The 21,469-nt window shown below is 43.2% G+C and overlaps 1 protein-coding gene across 3 annotated transcripts in view; it reads right to left on the bottom strand.

Moving 5' to 3' along the window:
- Window positions 1–20,481, bottom strand: part of slx4 (SLX4 structure-specific endonuclease subunit homolog) — a 48,132-nt gene extending 27,651 nt beyond the window's left edge. Inside the window, exons 1-12 of one of the 3 annotated variants that reach the window (XM_080417100.1) lie at window positions 20,434–20,481; window positions 19,001–19,708; window positions 17,835–18,030; window positions 16,963–17,181; window positions 16,298–16,542; window positions 15,548–15,847; window positions 14,815–15,063; window positions 14,094–14,242; window positions 12,972–13,118; window positions 12,482–12,651; window positions 9,238–11,636; window positions 8,734–8,833 (exon numbers count right to left, since the gene is read on the bottom strand). In XM_080417100.1, coding sequence (XP_080273226.1) covers window positions 8,734–8,833; window positions 9,238–11,636; window positions 12,482–12,651; window positions 12,972–13,118; window positions 14,094–14,242; window positions 14,815–15,063; window positions 15,548–15,847; window positions 16,298–16,542; window positions 16,963–17,181; window positions 17,835–18,030; window positions 19,001–19,688 — 4,862 coding nt within the window. In that variant the 5' untranslated portion in view covers window positions 19,689–19,708; window positions 20,434–20,481. Of the gene's footprint in view, window positions 1–8,733; window positions 8,834–9,237; window positions 11,637–12,481; window positions 12,652–12,971; window positions 13,119–14,093; window positions 14,243–14,814; window positions 15,064–15,547; window positions 15,848–16,297; window positions 16,543–16,962; window positions 17,182–17,834; window positions 18,031–19,000; window positions 19,709–20,313 lie in introns of all 3 variants that reach the window. The other 2 variants (XM_080417098.1, XM_080417099.1) reach the window with 2 other exon arrangements.
- Between the last annotated feature and the right edge of the window lie 988 nt (window positions 20,482–21,469).

Below are 21,469 nucleotides of genomic sequence, written 5' to 3'. Positions count from 1 at the left end.
CTTGTATTTTGCTAAGAGATTGGTTAAATAGTTTAATTGATATTAATTTATTAGTGAATTACATTTCCCCATCCACTTCAATGGAAAATGGGAAAATAAAAAAACTAGATTTCAAGTATTTTTTTCTCAGAAACCGTACGAGCTAGAGATACCAGATTTGAAGGGGAGGTTCATAATTTAGTCCGAAATTATTTAAAAAATAATCAAACCATTTGGCCTCATGGTGGCGCTATAACAGTCCACTTTACGTTTTGGCCTATAACTCTTGAACCGTAGGTCATAGAATAAAAATATTTTTTTCCTTAGATTCCTTGGGTCATGACGCAGCTCCCCATATAGGCCACGCCCATTTGCGTCAGGATATATTTTCCGCCATTTTGAATTTTCTTCAAAACACACTTATTGCTCCTTTTCCTTCAAATTTTGTCCAAATCTCACACAAATCGGTACACGTGATCTATGGACCCATGCGATAAAGATATCCAAACGGCATTTTGATAGTCCTTACCGTTCGTCCGTAAATGGCTTCCAAAGTTAGCGGGAGGGGCCCGTTTTACAAAAAAGCCCACAAATCACGAACGAAACGTCCGGTCAATCCCAAATTTAAATCACATGTCGAGGGTGGTTTACTCAACAAATCCCCCAAAGCATTTCCACTTTGATCCATAGGGGGCGCCACAGTCCTTATTAGTGTGGTTGCCCTAACAGGGCAACCAAACTATTGTTATAGAGAAACTGAAAAACTTCAAACCGCATCTCCTCCCACAGTTTTCATCCCCCAATGTCGTGCCATACGTCAAAATGACCGTCTTGACCTGGAATCGTGCGCTTGTATTTTGCTAAGAGATTGGTTAAATAGTTTAATTGATATTAATTTATTAGTGAATTACATTTCCCCATCCACTTCAATGGAAAATGGGAAAATAAAAAAACTAGATTTCAAGTATTTTTTTCTCAGAAACCGTACGAGCTAGAGATACCAGATTTGAAGGGGAGGTTCATAATTTAGTCCGAAATTATTTAAAAAATAATCAAACCATTTGGCCTCATGGTGGCGCTATAACAGTCCACTTTACGTTTTGGCCTATAACTCTTGAACCGTAGGTCATAGAATAGAATAAAAAAAGATATCCAAACGGCATTTTGATAGTCCTTACCGTTCGTCCGTAAATGGCTTCCAAAGTTAGCGGGAGGGGCCCGTTTTACAAAAAAGCCCACAAATCACGAACGAAACGTCCGGTCAATCCCAAATTTAAATCATATGTCGAGGGTGGTTTACTCAACAAATCCCCCAAAGCATTTCCACTTTGATCCATAGGGGGCGCCACAGTCCTTATTAGTGTGGTTGCCCTAACAGGGCAACCAAACTATTGTTATAGAGAAACTGAAAAACTTCAAACCGCATCTCCTCCCACGTTTTGCTCCTTTTCCTACAAATTTTGTCCAAATCTCACACAAATCGGTACAGGTCATCTATGGACCCATGCGATAAACCTATCCAAACGGCATTTTGATAGTCCTTACCGTTCATCTGTAATTGGCTTCCAAAGTTAGTGGGAGGAGCCCGTTTTACCAAAAATGCCAAAGATCACAAACGAAACGTCCAATCGATCCCAAATTTGAATCACATGTCGAGGGTGGTTTACTCAACGAATCCCCAAAAGCATTTCCACTTTGACCCATAGGGGGCGCCACAACTGTGCAAAACGTAACCGTTTGATGCAAAAACATGATTTTTGGGGGGATCACTCCTCTCAAATTGAAAAAGGTGATCTCAGGAGTGACAAGACGATGTCATTGGCCCGCTACATTTTTATTTATTTTAGTGGGAGGGGCCTATTTCTTCAAATCAAAACGCCATGTATCACGAACACAGGATCCAATCAGCACCAAATTCTAATGGCACGTCACGCGGCCTCCGACGGTATTCCTCCAAGCATATTCCTCAAGTCCGGGCGGCGGCAACCCGCGACCGGCGTCGACGCAACCACACTTTGCAATTTCCCAGAATTGCGACGCGTCTAGTATTAACATTGTTCTTGAACAATGTTAATAAACAATATTTCAAACTGCATCTCCTCCCACAGTTTTTATTCCCCAATTTCGTGCCATATGTCAAAATGACCGTCTTGACCGGGAATCGTGCGCTTGTATTTTGCTAAGAGATTGGTTAAATAGTTTAATTGATATTGTTTTATTAGTGCATTAAATTTCCCCATCCGCTTTAATGGAAAAGTGAAAAAACTCAAATTCAAGTATTTTTTTCTCAGAAACCGTAAGAGCTAGAGTTACCAGATTTGGAGGGGAGGTTTATAATTTAGTCCGAAATTATTAAAAAAAATATCACACCATTCGGCCACATGGTGGCGCTATAACAGCCCCCCTTATGTTTTGGCCTATAACTGTTGAACCGTAGGTCGTAAAATCAAAATTTCTTTTCACCTGGATTCCTTGGGTCACGACGCATCTCCCCATATAGGCCACGCCCATTTGCGTCAGGATAGATTTTCCGCCATTTTGAATTTTCTTCAAAACACACTTTTTGCACCTTTTCCTACAGATTTTTCCCAAATCTCACAAAAATCGGTACACATGATCTCTGGACCCATGCGATAATCTGGACCGAAACAGAATTTTGATAGTCCATACCGTTCGTCCGTAAATGGCTTCCAAAGTTAGCGGGAGGGGCCCGTATTACAAAAAAAGCCCACAAATCACGAACAAAACGTCCAGTCAATCCCAAATTTGAATCACATGTCAAGTGTGGTTTACTCAACAAATCCCCAAAAGAATTTCCACTTTGATCCATAGGGGGCGCACACAAATGCTCAAAATGTAACCGTTTGATGCAAAAACCTTATGTTGGGGGATCAATCCTCTCAAAATGAAACGCAAGTGATCTCAGGAGTGACGTGACAATGTAATTGGCGCAGCCTCCGACGGTATTCCTCCCAGCGTATTCCTCGAGTCCCGACCGGCGTCGGCGCAACCACACTTTGCAATTTCCCAGAATTGCGACCCGTCTAGTATTAACATTGTTCTTGAACAATGTTAATAAACAATATTTCAAACTGCATCTCCTCCCACAGTTTTTATTCCCCAATTTCGTGCCATATGTCAAAATGACCGTCTTGACCTGGAATCGTGCGCTTGTATTTTGCTAAGAGATTGGTTAAATAGTTTAATTGATATTGATTTATTAGTGCATTAAATTTCCCCATCCACTTTAATGGAAAAGTGCAAAAACTCAAATTCAAGTATTTTTTTCTCTGAAATCGTAAGAGCTAGAGTTACCAGATTTGGAGGGGAGGTTCATAATTTAGGTTTCTGGATAGATTTTTTGATATTGATTTATTAGTGCATTAAATTTCCCCATCCACTTTTATGGGAATTGCAAAAACTCCCATTCAAGTATTTTTTTCTCGGAAACCATAAGGGCTACAGTTACATGACTTGGAGGGGAGGTTAATAGATTATTGCAAAATTATTTAAAAAAAAATCACACCAGTCGGCCACATGGTGGCGCTATAACAGCCCACTTTACCTTTTGGCCTATAACTCTTGAACCGTAGGTCGTAAAATCAAAATTTATTTTTCCCTAGATTCCTTGGGTCATGACGCAACTCCCCATATAGGCCACGCCCATTTGCGTTTGGATAGATTTTTTGATATTGATTTATTAGTGCATTAAATTTCCCCATCCACTTTAATGGGAATTGCAAAAACTCCCATTCAAGTATTTTTTTCTCGGAAACCATAAGGGCTACAGTTAAATGACTTGGAGGGGAGGTTAATAGTTTATTGCAAAATTATTCAAAAAAAAATCACACCAGTCGGCCACATGGTGGCGCTATAACAGCCCACTTTACCTTTTGGCCTATAACTCTTGAACCGTAGGTCGTAAAATCAAAATTTATTTTTCCCTAGATTCCTTGGGTCATGACACAACTCCCCATGTACGCCACGCCCATTTCCGTCTGGATAGATTTTCCGCCATTTAGAATTTTCTTCAAAACACACTTTTAGCTCCTCCTCCCACATATTTTGTCCAAATTTCACAAAGATCGGTACACATGATCTCTGGACCCATGCGATAAACGTCTCCAAGCTGAATTTTGATAGTCCTTACGGTTCGTCCTTAAATGGCTTCCAAAGTTAGCGGGAGGGGCCCGTTTTACAAAAAAGGCCAAAAATCACAAACGAAACCTCCAGTCAATCCCAAATTTGAATCACATGTCAAGGGTGGTTTACTCAACGGATCCCCAAAAGCATTTCCACTTTGATCCATAGGCGGGCGCCACAAATGCGCAAAATGTAACCGTTTAATGCAAAAACATTATTTCGGGGTGGATCGATCCTCTCAAAATGAAACGCAAGAGATCTCAGGAGTGACGTGACAATGTAATTGGCGCAGCCTCCGACGGTATTCCTCCAGGCGTATTGCTCGAGTCCCGGCGGCCGCGACCCGCGTCGGCGCAACCACACTTTGCAATTGCCCTGAATTGCGACGCGTCTAGTATTAACATTGTTCTTGAACAATGTTAATAAACAATATTTCAAACTGCATCTCCTCCCACAGTTTTTATTCCCCAATTTCGTGCCATATGTCAAAATGACCGTCTTGACCGGGAATCGTGCGCTTGTATTTTGCTAAGAGATTGGTTAAATAGTTTAATTGATATTGATTTATTAGTGCATTAAATTTCCCCATCCGCTTTAATGGAAAAGTGAAAAAACTCAAATTCAAGTATTTTTTTCTCAGAAATCGTAAGAGCTAGAGTTACCAGATTTGGAAGGGAGGTTCATAATTTAGTCCAAAATTATTATACAAATAATTACACCATTCGGCCTCATGGTGGCGCTATAACAGCCGCCTTTACGTTTTGGCCTTTAACTCTTGAACCGTAGGTCGTAGAATAAAAATCTCTTTTCCCCTGGATTCCTTGGGTTACGACGCATCTCCCCATATAGGCCAAGCCCATTTGCGTCAGGAAAGATTTTCCGCCATTTTGAATTTTCTTCAAAACACACTTTTTGCACCTTTTCCTACAGATTTTTCCCAAATCTCACAAAAATCGGTAAACGTGATCTATGGACCTATGCGATAAACCTATCCAAACGGCATTTTGATAGTCTTTACCGTTCGTCCGCAATTGGCTTCCAAAGTTAGTGGGAGGGGCCCGTTTTACCAAAAATGCCAAAAATCACGAACGAAACATACAATCGATCCCAAATTTGAATCACATGTCGAGGGTGGTTTACTCAACAAATCCCCAAAATAATTTCCACTTTGATCCATAGGGGGCGCCACAAATGCTCAGAATGTAACCGTTTGATGCAAAAACCTTATTTTGGGGGGATCAATCCTCTCAAAATGAAACGCAAGTGATCTAAGGAGTTACGTAACAATGTAATTGGTACAGCCTCCGACGGTATTCCTCCCAGCGTATTCCTCGAGTCCCGGCGGCAGCGACCCGCGACTAGCGTCGGCGCAACCACACTCTGCAATTGCCCTGAATTGCGACGCGTCTAGTTAGTGTGGTTGCCCGAATGGGCAACCAGACTATTGTTTTACAGAAACTTTATTTCTAGATAAACAATTTTTTCAACCGCATCTCCTCCCACAGTTTATTTTTCCCAATTTAGTGCCATATGTCAAAATGACCGGCCTCACCGGGAATCGTCTGCTTGTATTTTGTTAAGAGATTGGTTGCATAGTTTTATTGATATTGATTTATTAGTGCATTAAATGTCCCCATCCACTTTAATGGAAAAGTGAAAAAACTCAAATTCAAGTATTTTTTTCTCAGAAACCGTAAGAGCTAGAGTTACCAGATTTGGAGGGGAGGTTTATAATTTAGTCCGAAATTATTTAAATAAATAATCACACCATTCGGCCTCATGGTGGCGCTATAACAGCCCACTTTACGTTTTTGGCCTATAACTTTTGAACCGTAGGTCCTACAATAAAAATCTTTTTCCCCCTAGATTCCTTGGGTCATGACGCAACTCCCCATATAGGCCACGCCCATTTGCGTCAGGATAGATTTTCCGCCATTTTGAATTTTCTTCAAAACACACTTTTAGCTCCTCCTCCCACATATTTTCTCCAAATTTCACAAAAATCGGTACACATGATCTCTGGACCCATTTGATAATCTGGATGAAACAGAATTTTGATAGTCCATACCGTTCGTCCGTAAATGGCTTCCAAAGTTAGAGGGAGGGGCCCGTTTTACAAAAAAGCCCACAAATCACGAACAAAACGTCCAGTCAATCCCAAATTTGAATCACATGTCAAGGGTGGTTTACTCAACAAATCCCCAAAAGCATTTCCACTTTGATCCATAGGGGGCGCCACAACTGCGCAAAACGTAACCGTTTGATGCAAAAACATGATTTTTGGGGGGATCACTCCTCTCAAAATGAAAAGCAGGTGATCTCAGGAGTTACAGGACGATGTCATTGGCCCGCTATATTTGTGGGAGGGGCCTATTTATTTAGTGGGAGGGGCCTATTTCTTAAAATCAAAACGCCATGTATCACGAGCGCAGGATCCAATCAGCACCAAATTCGAATGGCACGTCGCGCGGCCTCCGACGGTATTCCTCCAAGCGTATTCCTCAAGTCCCGGAGGGGGCGACCCGCGACCGGCGTCGGCGCAACCACACTTTGCAATTTCCCATAATTGCGACGCGTCTAGTTAGTGTGGTTGCCCGAATGGGCAACCAGACTATTGTTTTACAGAAACTTTATCTCTAGATAAACAATTTTTTCAACCGCATCTCCTCCCACAGTTTATTTTTCCCAATTTAGTGCCATATGTCAAAATGACCGGCCTCACCGGGAATCGTCTGCTTGTATTTTGTTAAGAGATTGGTTGCATAGTTTTATTGATATTGATTTATTAGTGCATTAAATGTCCCCATCCACTTTAATGGAAAAGTGAAAAAACTCAAATTCAAGTATTTTTTTCTCAGAAACCGTAAGAGCTAGAGTTACCAGATTTGGTGGGGAGGTTCATGATTTAGTCCGAAATTATTTTTTAAAAAAACATTACACCAGTCGGCCTCATGGTGGCGCTATAACAGCCCACTTTACGTTTTGGCCTATAACTTTTGAACCGTAGGTCCTAGAATAAAAATCTCTTTCCCCCTAGATTCCTTGGGTCATGACGCAACTCCCCATATAGGCCACGCCCATTTGCGTCAGGATAGATTTTCCGCCATTTTGAATTTTCTTCAAAACACACTTTTAGCTCCTCCTCCCACATATTTTCTCCAAATTTCACAAAAATCAGTACACATGATCTCTGGACCCATGCGATAATCTGGATGAAACAGAATTTTGATAGTCCGTACCGTTCGTCCGTAAATGGCTTCCGAAGTTAGTAGGAGGGGCCCGTTTTACCAAAAAGGCCAAAAATCACGAACGAAACGTCCGGTCAATCCCAAATTTGAATCAAATGTCGAGGGTGGTTTACTCAACAAATCTCCAAAAGCATTTCCACTTTGATCCACAGGGGGCGCCACAAATGCACAAAACGTAACCGTTTGATGCAAAAACATGATTTTTGGGGGGATCACTCCTCTCAAAATGAAAAGCAGGTGATCTCAGGAGTTACAGGACGATGTCATTGGCCCGCTACATTTGTGGGAGGGGCCTATTTATTTAGTGGGAGGGGCCTATTTCTTAAAATCAAAACGCCATGTATCATGAACGCAGGATCCAATCATCACCAAATTCGAATGGCACGTCGCGCGGCCTCCGACGGTATTCCTCCAAGCGTATTCCTCAAGTCCCGGCGGCCGCGACCGGCGTCGGCGCAACCACACTTTGCAATTGCCCAGAATTGCGACGCGTCTAGTTGGATATTGTCGCTGTCGGGTGGAAACCTCATATGTCCAAAACTGTTAGTTTTCAGGGTTCAAAATAAAAAAATAGCAGAAGTAGCAGAACTACAAGCTCAAAACGTGTCGCTTCACGCCACGTTTCGAGCTTGTGGATCTGCTACTTTTGATCTGCTTTTGTGTGACGCTGTAGAGTAATATGATCAAGTAGGACATTAATTTACAAATATGGAGATAGGAGGTTTCTGCCCGACAGCAACGATATACTCCCGGCTTTATAGCCTTGATCATTTGGGGTCCCAGGGGGACACCCCCTAGCGTTTGCATTTGACTTAAAATGCAGTTATTTTATATATTTTTGCTGATCTGACTGAACTGGGGGTTGTTCCCCTCCTGATGAGTCTGGTTTTAAAGACAAGGGAGACATAAAAACAATAACTGGCATGCTCAAATCACAGCAGCACATTTTCAGTGATTCTGTGACATACTATGTGGGTGTGAGAGGTGTTAAGCTTGGTTTTAGGACATGGCTTACACCTCTATCTCATGCACATTACACCCAAAATTGTGAATTTGCTATGTTCCGTTAATAGGCTTTTTAACCGGTTAATCGGTAAAAATTCTTAGGGCTTATCTATTCATCATTACTCTAAGTTAATCAATGTAAAATTGGGAACACGCAGAATGAAATATTCTGGTTTGATAAACACTGTTATAGACACGTGTTGTCTTGTCTGCAACCATAAATTAATTGCCGTATGCAACTTCTTCTGTTTTGCCACCATTTAGTTTTTTTTAATGAAATGACGCCTCTGGTAAAAACCCATAGTAACCTTTTGTTAGCCGTCCTTTTCTATATGGGGTTGAACATGAACCGACTGACCTGTTGAGTTTGTTCTTGAGGTCTGGCGTGTCCATGTCAGAGTAGCTGGGCATCGGGGTGATGGGGACCAAGGAAGGTCGCTTTCTGCTGCGGGACGTCACTACAGAGAGGAGACGACAACCGTCGGGAATATGTTATTATTAAATGTCATCAGATTTGCTTAACTCATATAGTGCCAATGACGTCTTTTGACGGCCGTTTTCAGTGTGCCATTAGTGCCAATGACGTCTTTTGACGTCTCCTAAAAAAAACGGTTTTGTTATTTTTTTGTTATTTTTTTTTCTTTTGAATCTCAAAGGAACTAGGAGAAAACGATTTTCAAAAAGTTATTTCTCCATCCACTTCAATGTTAAAATGTAAACGGAGAAATTTTTTTCTCCGTTTGACCCAAAATGCCTTTGGCATATGGATCAACTAGCTTGAAATAAGCCTGGCAGTGAATGAGTTAACATGGCACCTTAAAAATATGACAGAAATGTTACTTCATTGCAGTGCTGCAGTTACCTGGTGTTTTGAATGGGGATGCAGGGTTCACTCTCTGAGACAGTGTAAGAGCTTCCTCCTCCTCTTCCTCCTCCCAGCTATCCCATATCTTGGATTCCAGGAGGCTGGCATTGACCTTGGTCGTGGTAGGGCTGATGTGTGGAGGTGGAGAAGGGGTAAAGGAAGCGCCAGCATGTGTAGGAGATTGAGATCGGGGTCTAGGGGACCGTGTGGTGGTAGGAGTGGAAAACCCCATCATTTCCCCACCTCCTGCACTGCGTTGAAGCGGGCTGGCACCTCCACTGTCCTCCAGCCTCAGACTGAAGCGTACACTGGGGACGTCATCTTCATCAGCCCCTGCATTGAGGCCCCAAGAGTCATCGAAAACCATGGGAGGGTCTTCCATAGCCATGAAACTCTGCTGAAAACTGGATTCAGAAATGTCCGCCGCCTCCGTATCTTCTTTCACCGACCTAGCGGAATCATTCAGTCTCTCCGTGTCTGTCCCCTTTTCCTCTACTTCAGACACTCTCTCCCCTTCCTCACTCCCCTCTGGGTTCTCTCCAGTTACCTCTGCTGCTTTGCTGCCTTCATGGTAGTCAGACTGACTAGAGCATCTAGTATGACTGGAGGACACGCTGTCCCCGGGTGGACTTGGAGGACATCTGTGAAGGGATGAAGGCTGGGACACCGGGTTTTCAGACAGGGAGAGATGAAGGGTCCCCAGAGCTCTCTTCTCCGGGCTCTGGGAGAGCGCGCTCCCTCTCCTTGTAGACGTTTCCCTATCGTGGTCGCTAAGGAGTGGGGAGGCCACAGCAAGAGCCGGGGTCTGAGGTAGATCCATATTCAGGGGTGTGCTGCTGTAAGCTGGACAGTGTTTGTGGAGAGGTGTGCCCTGTATAGAGTCACCCTGTTGGAGAGGGACGGGTTGGGAACGAGCAAAGCTGGAGGGTCTAAAGGGTGGGGAAGGAGGTACTGTACATACAGGAGAGTGGCTGCTGGAGTCAACGCCGCTGCCGTCTGCCCGAGTAATGTGATCAGAACCTCTGGGTCTGAGCGGACTGACGGAGGTGTGAGGTCTGTTCTTTAACGACAGCGAACGAGAGGGGGAAGCGGACTGTGAGGACGACAAAGATGAAGAGCTGGTTTTTGGGAAGAGTTGCGACCGCCGCATACTGCTGTAGGTCTGAGTAGAACTGGTGCTGGTGCTTCTGCTGTGGGGTTCTGGCGTGGCCGGGATGAGCCAGGACACTTCCGGAGAGCAGTCCATTGGACTCGGGTCCAAACCAGCAGAGCAAAGTCCGGGTTGATCTAGGTCTGGCACTGGAGATGATGGGGCGTTAGAGTTACACGACTCTTGATTGTTTTCTACGTGTTTCACTTTTGGCAGAGTTTTGATCTGGGTGTAGCTGTGGCCGTGTTGGCTTGTGTAAGGGGAAGGCGGAGAGGGACTTAGGGAACAGACAGCAGCTGGACCAGTCTCCATCTCCTCCTCAGAGTCAGACAAAACGACCAGTTCAGGCTCTTTACTACTTGGACGTGAAGCAAGAGCGTTGCACGAGCTTATACTCAGACGGCCCTGGCTTTCTTGCTTTGGAGAAACTCCTCCTTCCCGAGGACAGACTTGATCTTTGAAGAACGCCTTGGGCACATCCAACACGTCAACATCTCCTCTTCCTAAAGCCTCAGCTTCACTCACAGCAGCAGGGGACAAACCGGGCACAGGCATGTTGGACACACTGGAGGGGGGGCTTATGGATATGTCGATGAGTTCAATGGCTGAGACCGAGGACTGGAGGCAGGACGCGAGTTTGCGAGACGAAGGGCAATGTTGTCGTTTTTGCGAGGCGGCATTTTGTTTCTCGGGTTGTTGGGAGGAGGAGTCTTCCTCGTAAGCACCCCAGGATTCTGAGAAGAGCCGGTTGTAGCTGCGATCCAGGCTAACGTTCAGGTCACATTGGGGGCTTCCATGAGGGCTTTTTTCCTCGGAACCCATTGATCCCCTTTGAGGTTCTGTGACGACTGGTCTCATGATTTCATCATCTCTCTCCGTCTCAGAGTCCAGGTCTCCCTCCCGTCTCTCCTCTTCTCTCTTTCTCTGCGTGGCGGCAAACTCGTAGATCTCCTCGATCTCCTCCTCGTTCACATGTTCGTCGGGCATCTCTCCGTCACCTGATGTGACGCCGCCGGCGAGCCTGCCTTCATCCATTTCTGTATCTGGATCCCTCTCTTCATTCCCTCCTCTCCCATCATCGTCCTCGTCTTCTTCGGTCCACATGGAGCGAAGCAGCTCCCGGAAGGCCTCCTCTACTCCCGATTGATGCTCCTGACCTGGGCCGTCTTCTCCTGCTCCTTCACCCTCGTTCTCTGTCTGGCTTGAGTACAGCTCGCACAGCTGTCGTAGATCCTCCAGGTCAAATCTAAGGAGGAGAAGAGATGGTAGAATGTTAACCACTTTCAACCTGGCATCCCCATTTTGTAAATGTCATTATAGGAGGAAATTTATCATTTTCACATTTTCTAAAAATAGCCAATCCACAAGCTCACAGTGCGTCACAATGCGACATGTTGTGAGCTTGTAGGTTTCTATTTTCACTATTCGTAGTGAAAGTATAGGCTGGGGTAGGCTGATGATAGGTTCTTGGTTTACGTATGTATTAGTTATTATTAGATTATTGGTTTACTTATGTATTACTTTATTTAGATTACTATTTTTATGCATTTGATGTGTTAATGTTTTATGTGTATTATGATGTATAATGATGTATTATCTTGTGTCCTTGCTTACTGTAAATCGCTCTGGATTAAATGCCTAAACTGTAAACTGTATACAGGGCTTAACACTGGGAACCCACCAAAAAAAGCGTCGCTCACGCTCTTTATTGTGCGCTGAGGTTTGTGCGTGACTGTTCTCGCCAAACCTGGCCACAGCGGGACATCTGGGTCAATGCGTTTAAATGAGAATGCACGCAGGAAAAAAAGCGGTGTCTGGGTTTCAAGCCTATGTGTTCAAAATGAATTGCTTCATTCACCAAAAACATAATAATCATGTTATATCATTTAGTACTTGGGCCAAATCATATGACATTTTCTTTGTTTGACTTATAGGCCAATCAACTCAGAGAGCCGATTCCTTAACATTACAAGAAGTTACCAGTAAACGAGAATAACGCTCATTAACACCAGAGTTTCATTTTTCAAACTGGACAAAGTTAGAACAATAGAGGAGTGTGTTAAAATGTGTGCAGCTACAGGCTACACTCACCTGGATGCTAGCTCCAGCACATGGGGCAGCAGGGAGGCTGTGACTGAGCAGTGGGCAGTGTAGAGGTACTGGAGCAGGAAGTACACGGCCTGACCTGGCACATCACCCAGCAACACCCTCTGGGCAGGGGGCATGTCCTCCTCCTGCACCCCAAACCCACTGTCATGCACCTTGGAAATGTGTGGATGGTGAAGGAAAGAGGAATAAAGTAATTATGAACACCATATACATTTTGACATGAAACTATTTTGAAAGACATATTGGTATATATCAGGCCTGGGTTGGCTCCGTCAGTCAATCATGATTCCATGATTGGTGTATTTTCACCCAAATTCAAATACTGTACATGTTTAAGTAACATCATTTTCTTACTGTCATATCCAACCTTAAGAGTTAATAAATAACTGTGAAGCTCTGACTTCACAATTGTCTGGTATGATTAAGTATCGCTATGTTGTGGCCGCACTTGTCATGATATCTATCTATTTACCATTTGTACCAGCAGGGGGCAGCGAGCATAAAGCATGAATGAATGGGCAAAGTAGACCTCTCCAGTGTCAACTTGGATCTGCACATCACTGAGCTGCGGGTTGTTCACCATACATTTCAGGTCTGATGCTAACCTGGACAGAGGCTCCTATGGAGGACAAATACAATGTATCAGTGAACAGTTTTGTGCACTATTATGTCTCACAAATAGTCCACTGATTGTAATGTTATTTGGGTTGGCAGCAAGTTTGGATAGCGATAAACAGTCAAGCAGGAAGTAGTGATTCCATTGACTCTTATTGCATGGTGTAAACAGTGTCAAAATCACACTTATAGCACATAAACAAATTAGATTTGTCGTATATGTCCTCATTCAAGTTACACATATATTGGCAATCTGTAGATTTGTGTGGCAATAGAGAACTTCCGTTAAGGGTAAAATAACATAACCAGAACTTTTTGACTTTTTCATGCCCAAGGTAACTATATAACCAAAGGTTCAACAAAGGTTTAGTTTAATGCAGTTTTGTCTTGTATGCTCTGCATGTTCAAGGTTCACTTGCTTACTTTGCTGGCTTAAACTGCAGTTAGGTATGACACCACATGCAGGATGCATGCCTGGTGTTTACAATTATTCATAATCTTGCACTGCCATCTCAGCAAATGCCTGACCTACCCTGGCAGTAACAGTGACATTGGACTAGAGCATCTACAAGGGTTCTTCAGAAAGACAGTCTTTGGCCCATCTGCTTTCTCGGTTAAGTAGTGGAGAAATCAATTCAGTACTCATAAACATTCTCTGGAAGCTTTGCAGCGTTTAAAACCATCCACAAGCTCTGGCTAAAGTCAGAATAAATGTGTCACCATCAATGATTACCGTGTTTATTGTTTTTATTATATTTGTCATATTTCTTCTCTGATCTCACAACGATGGACTTGTGCTGTTTGTTGTGTGTAATTGATGTTTTGCGGTTGTTTTTATCTAGCTGCCCAGGGACAACAGAGGCAAATTAGCTAGCTAACTCTGTAATAATATAATATAACAAATAATTGAAAAAGAAAGAGTATCAACTAAAACAGTATAACCGGATTATTGTGCTGATCCCTTAAAAAGAGGCCTTACCGATTTGTGAGTGCATTTTGCCGTCGGTACTCCTGGCTGGCTGGCTGGTGCTTGGCTGTGGGTGGGTGTTTTTTCTGGTAAGAAGCCACTGAGATGCAGATCATCCTGCTCTGCTGGCTCTTCAGGCACAAAACCACTGACTTGAAGATCTGGCACCGGGGGATACAGATTGAGAACCAGAGCAACAGGTATGTTTAATATCTGTGGTACTGTATTTGACAAATGTAGTGAGTGGTTGCGTTACAAATGATGGACTCGATTACAATTGTTACTTGGATGTCACTGGTCATCAGATCACATAAGGACACTTTAAATGAAGTTCAGTATTCACACTGTACATGACCTGAATGTAGAAGTGCAAAAGAATAAACATTCCAACAGAGATCACATAATCATGTTTCAAGTCAGGTGTGAAAACCATATTACTCATTTCCCTTCCCATTTCAATATAGTTGACACTGTAACTATGTATCAATAGACAGTAGGTCCATGTATCCCTGAGAATGTTACTTGTCTTGTACTGCACCACTGAGCATATTCACACATATGCTCAATATCATATCTGACATATCATATCATACTAGGGGGTGGGGAAATCCCACCCCAACTGTGGGGTGGGGTAAACCACCCTCCAGCAAACCACCCTCCAGCATGACAGAAGAGCAAAACGACCGCCATGTGAATATGATCAATTAGATAAGTACAAGTTCAAGTTCCCCACCTTTTGCAGGCCTGGTGGGAGCGTAGCCCCACTGGCTGAGTGTCATGCCCTCATCAGCCAAATCAATCAGATCACGGAGGACTTGGCTTCCCACCGGCAGGTGCCCTGTCCCTGGTGTGGATGGAGTTGGGGTGGTCACTGACTGGGACGAGGAGGGGAGAGTGGAGCTCTCAGCCATGGTGAGTGGGGTTCCTTCTCTAGCAGGCGGGCAGAGAAATGTTTCAGGGTTGTCCTTGTTGGAAAACATCTCTGTCTAGAAAGTAAAAAAAAAAAAATGGACAATTAGAAAGGTGTCAGCATGTACACACAAACCTACACTACATAGGGTGCGTTCGGACATTGCGCACCGGAGCGCACTCGCCTATTAGTTTGTATTGGCCAGTGCGCTCAGTGCTGTATTTCCGAACGCACCCATTCTTTCTTGGTCAAAAGGAGAATGCTATATAAAATAAATGGGCACTTCCATGCAAACCAGAACAATGTGACAGCTATCGTAGGCTTCCATGATCATGCACGATCTACAGACTACCCCACTTGATTTCTGAAAGTGATAAGTCATAGAGGTTGGTGTGTAAAACAGTCACCACTAAAGCTAGCAGAGCTTTCAGAGGAATAGTGAAAGCGTTGCTTAGCCCTTGCCTTAACGTTGTGTGTGTTTTCCTCATGGATGACTCCAACCCCTGCTGCAAGAATGGTAACTTCAACGCAAACCAAATCTGCCGACTGATCCAACTTGCCTCTGCGGATTTCCAAGCCACAATGAATTCCCCAAGCTCTGGCGTGTAGAACTCCGACGGACAGCTGGGCCCTCCGTCACGCAGCTGGCTCTTGTGCCACAGTGGGGCAGCGCTGCTCTGAGCAGCCAGGCTGCTGGGGCAGCGGGTAGGGGTGGGAGGTGAAGAGGCCGGGCCACACAGCAGGAGGACGGCTACACGCTCCTGGAGCCTCCTCAGTGCCGTCTCGGCATCCTGGACGAGGAGCAGTGGAGGAGGGCGAGGGACACCGTCTTTTTTCCTCTTCCCACGGCCTTTACCTGTGATGACAACGAGGACAAAGAGGTTGAGATGCTACCACTCGTTGTTATGATATCAATGCCACGTTTAACCCATTCAATCCGGGAAGGCACGTCTGTCATTGTCTTTGGCTATTCAAAAATAGTTGCGTTTTTTATATATATATTTTGAAAGCGAACATTTGTAAAATATTGTGTTCTAGGGACCCCCAGAAGCAAAACATATATGTATTCAAAGATTTGCACAAAATGTTCAAGATTAAAAAAAAATCGCAGATCTACGTAGAGTGCCGTGCTACGAGCTTGTAGATCTGCTATTTTTGTATAGCCAAAGTATAAAATAATGGTTATAGCTCAAATCTAAAATGACACAGATGCGATCCCGAATTGAATGGGTTAAAAGTATACATTGTTGCAGTTTTTGTATGCTGTGTGTTGCCAAAAACAAAAGCAGCAACTAAGAAGCTTTACCGGCATCAGGTTTCCACCTTAGCAGTGGAGGTACTGAGGTGTGGGGAGCAGCGGTCTGCCTTTGTATCTCGCTCTCCATCTCTCTCTGTCTCTGTTCTTCCTTCATTCTCTCCATGAGGGAAGAGGAGAGAGCCAGGGCAACCATGGTGTCCTCATCCAGGGCCTTCTTTTTGGGTTTCCTTCGCTTCCTTGCTGGCAAATCAGGCTCTGATGGTCCTTTCCTCTTAGAGCTTCCCGTCTGCCCACTAAAAGTAGAAGAAGAGATCACTATTAGACAGACATGGCTTGATTAGAGACAATCACACAGTGTATGGTATTAGGCTTGCACTGGAAGGGACATGACTCATGATAATAAATACATAGATCAAGGCAAGCAGTTTACTCATTTGAGCCAAAGCATTAACCGCCTTTAACCTGGTGTCCCTAGTTTGGGCATGTCATCATAGGTGAAAATGTTGAAAAATGTTCACACACTTTGTGTTGTTCACAACAATCTGGTTCCTTATGGATCGGCTATTTTTGCTATTCGTCTCAAGTACAGGGCTCAAGTGGTTAAAAGTTCAAGTCCAGTAATGAGGTTCATCAGTCCAGTAGTCCGTGTATCAGCAGTGTCCGTGACTGTAAAAAATGCACTTCCAGCTAAGACAACAAGGGGGCAGACTCACACTTGGTTAGCGACACTACTATCACTGTGAGCCTCAGTGGCCTGTCTCTGCAGAACCTGCAGCAGCACGGCTGGGGCCACACCCATGTCTGAGGAACAGCGCTTCAGGTGGACGGAGCGACTCTTCTGGGACTTGAACCTCTTGCCACAGATGGGACAGTTTGGGACACTCGGGGGAGGGGGAGGTGCCGGGGCGCCGTCTTCACTTTCGTCCAAACACCTTCCAGAGAAATACATTACCAAGAACATTGAGAGGCGCAAGTTGATGGAGGAGGAAGCATAATCATTCATTTCCCTACAACCAACTGTTCGTCGCACGACACCATCATACAATTAAGTATAAAAATGGGCTTAAGTGGTTATCCCCTTCTCCTTCTGTCAGTAGTACTGATTATCTTTTTTCTATTACTAGATGCATACTCACTTGTAACATTACTTGTTCTAGCAGTTTTGTGGATATTCAAAATTAAATGTACTTGTAGGATGGAAAAGCATTTGCACAAAGTGCATTTAGTCTCCAGTCCAGTAGATAAAACCAGACAGAATTAAACACGATTGATTCACAACATCAGTGATTGACCATTTAACATGTTCATTTGTACCAGACATGTCATGTCAGTCTATTGGCTCTTAATATTATCATAGCCATGTACAGTACAACGTCTGTTTAGCCTTAACAGATACACACTTTTGGATTGAAGTGAATTTATATAATCAATGTCAATTTGTAATGAATTTTAGGTTGATGCTAGCGAGATTTTAAGTCACTTTCAAACTCACACCCATTGTGGGCTTGTCCATCGGTTATTTTTGCAGTGCAACGCCATGGTATGATGAAGTATATATATGGCTTAAAGTGGTTAATCCCCAGACCTGTTGATATGTTGCGTGCGTCCCTCTGCGGTCATGTGGGATAGATCTCTGTTGCAGAGCTGACAGAAAAACAGGCCTCTATCCTCCAGGTCCACAGCTTGAGCATCTGCTGCCTCTCTGTCCAGCTCCTGCTGCAGCCTCAGAGCCAGGGCCTCATCGCTGTCCTGGAGCCCACAGGATGAGGTACCGGGGCTGTCTGAACACAGAATACGAGTAAATGAAGTTAAAGGTTAATGGCACACTGATGTTAACAATTGTGTTCATAATTATTAAAAGAAACAATAACACTGAAGAAAAACAACAACTGTGCACAGATCAGAGATACTTTAAACGACTGTAGATTGCATAATACAAGGAGAGAACAGCATGTGCAAGCTGAGAAACAACGTGTTATAAAGATATGATCAAACATTATCCACCTTTATTCACTAATGGTCTTGACTCTTGATGCTGTGTGACACTGTGCAGTGCAGATGTGGGATGAGTGTCTGTGCAGTGCACTGTAACCCTAGAATGGCTGATATAGTGACATACACTTAATGTATTCTATAAACAGCCATAGAACACTCAAGCAGCATTCTAATTTGTAGGGCTCAGTACGAAGAGTGTACTCATCCAATAATTAACTGCTGTGACTTGGGATCAGCTCTTGTCATCTAGTATCATATCCATTAGAAAGTTCTGTCAGAAAACGTGTATTAAGTAAACATTGCCACTTTTCCACCACCAGATTCACACGGATCACATTCTGTGGGTGACATTCATAGCACTAATGTAAACTTCTGTCAATTAGCACATACATTTGGGGGCACACATTGACAGGTAAGTTACACAGGTAAATTGGTGAGTAATTTCTATAACCCATACCCCGCCGCATACAGATAATGTGGTCTGTGTGTGAATCTCGTGTAAAAGTGGAGACTAAATACATGTTTTCTGAACAAAATTGATACGATACCCATATGACAACAGCTGACCCCAACTCACAGCAATTTATTATTGGGTCACACAGAGCACTACAAATTAGAATACCACGGAGAATGCTTCCCTTCATGAAAATGCATTGAGTGTTCTATGGCTATATATAGAAAACATGCAATGTATATGGTATATCAGCCATTCTAAGCGTAAGTGCACTGCAGATGTGTGATGATGTGTAATCTTACCTTTCTGTACTGACTGAGGAGTGATCTCATGCTCAGTCCCTCTTGAAGGGTTCTTCTCGCTGTGCATCATCTTCTGTGGGCTGACTCTCTTAAACTGCTGCATTCTGAAGAGCACTTTCTCTTTGGCCCCTGCTGCTGCACCCTTCTCAGTAATAATGTTGCTTGCCTTGGACTCACCAGAGCCAGCAGAAACAGGCGGCCCCATTATTGAGCAACCTGTTTCTGCTGGCTCTGGTGAGTGGTCATGTTTCTGGGGATATGGGGCCGTCGTATCTCCAGGAACATGTCCAATACTTCCATTGACATCTGGCTGTTTTTTAGCTTCACATTCTTCGTTAGAAAGCGCCTTGGAAGTGGCAGCAGCAGAGCCAGTGGAAGATTCAACATCTCTCTTAGTTCTCTTTCTTCTGTTCGTGTCTCCGGACTGAGTCGAGGTGGAGGGCTGAAGCTGTGTGTTTCTCGTTGAGGAGGGCTGAAGCTGTGTGTTTCTCGTTGAGGTGGAGGGCTGAAGCTGTGTGTTTCTCGTTGAGGTGGAGGGCTGAAGCTGTGTGTTTCTCGTTGAGGTGGAGGGCTGAAGATGTGTGTTTCTTGGTGCCGCAGTGGTGTCATTGTTTGGTTTCCTGCGAACTCGCTTCAGCAGCTTAAAGTTGGAACACAGATCCACGAAGTCCTGGTCAGAGTCGTCCATGATGTTCCAACCAGATTAGCCTACAAGCAGTGGTGTAAAGTAACTATACATTTACTCAAGTACTGTACTTAAGTACAATTTTGATGTATTTTTTACTTTACTTGAGTACGTCCAATTTTCAGCACTTTTACTTCTACTCCACTACATTTCAGAGGCAAATATTGTACTTTTACTCCACTACAATTATTTGCCAACTTTAGCTGCTTTGTATGTTTTGATTTTTATACAAAACATACACTAACCACTTCAGCCTCATTTACATTTCGGCCATTTGAAAATAGACGATTTACAAGCTCACAATGGGTCGCGATGAGACTCAGATCTGCTATTTTTTATACATTTTATACATTTAAAATGGGACATAATGAGCATAATGAGTGCTTTCTACTTTTGGTACTTTAAGTACATTTTGATGCCAATACTTTTGCACTTTTGTACATTTTTAATTCCGGACTTTTACTTGTAACAGAGTATTTCTACATTGCAGTATTGATACTTTTACTACAGGAAAACATGTGAGTACTTTTCCCACCACTGCCTACAAGCTGCTGCTAGCTCATGATGCTAACATGATGCTAACATGATCTGGATGTTCTCCAGAGCCTTGCTGATGTAATTCACGTACCTCTCTGTACAGGTACAGATAGCATTCACCATGGCAGTGCTTGTTTAGCTAGGCCAACGAGGTACACAGAGTTATTATATATCATGAAAATAATTGTTATGTTACGGTTTGTTTACCCACAAATCAACCACTTCCGCTTCATCTTCAACTTCCTGTCACGTGGTGTCCTTGGTAGCCAGATTTTGCGAGAGAAACAAGCAACCAGGTCTATGAAAACAAGCCCAAAAGAAGCGAGCCCTTCGCCCATAATACTACATTGGCTATTTGAAATAGCCGATCTACAAGCTCACAGCGACGCGTTGTGAACTTGTAGATCTGCTATTTTAAAAAAAAACGTTAATACATTTTGATTAAAAAAAAAAAACACACATTTTAACAACACAAATCTTATGTGGGGGTAGGCCTTCCACTGGCCCGCAATCCGCAAATACATTAAAGGGATACTTCACTTTCGGAACGGGGAAACATTTAAAAAATATATTAAAAATAAATGAAAAAAGTAATGGAAAATTCATGGCCCCCTCACGCATTAGAGTGTCCTACTAATGTGTGAGGGGGCCTTTATTTTGCCATAACTTCTTTAATTTTTTTTTAATATATATTTTTAATGTTTATTTTATGTGAAAGTGAAGTATCCCTTTAACTTGACTTGAAAATGTTTGAGAACCACTGGTTTAAACAACATGTAAGAAACAAGGCCAAATAATCAACTACACTTTAGAAACAAGCCCCCCAAAAAAACGCAACCACTAATATTTACGAGAACTTAACAGAAAAAGAAGCCCAAAGTCGCGTATAATAAACCGACATGGCAACAGTGTTTATCACGTGATGACGAGAGCTCGAATAAATAAACATAACTACTCTGTTATAACGATCTAAAACGACAAAAATAAAGACTGTCCAGATGTTTAGACAGTAGCCTACATTTTTACTTATTTATTCTCTTTTTTTGTAAAGCACCTTACAACCCTGTTGAATAATAATAATTATATATTAGATTTAGATGATTTATTATTATTACATTTATTATTATCATCATCTATGTGCACTGTGTCATGCACACAGACTGACAGCAAAATCTATGGTTTTGTGAATTTGTACTTCCATGTACTGATGTTCTCATGTCTTACTAAATAAAAGTACATCGATCAAT

Source organism: Gymnoscopelus braueri, assembly GCF_963280865.1.
Source record: "Gymnoscopelus braueri genome assembly, chromosome: 2".
Taxonomy (NCBI): Eukaryota; Metazoa; Chordata; class Actinopteri; order Myctophiformes; family Myctophidae; genus Gymnoscopelus; species Gymnoscopelus braueri.
Note: the sequence above shows the minus strand (reverse complement) of the source record. Positions and strands in the feature narration are given on the sequence as shown.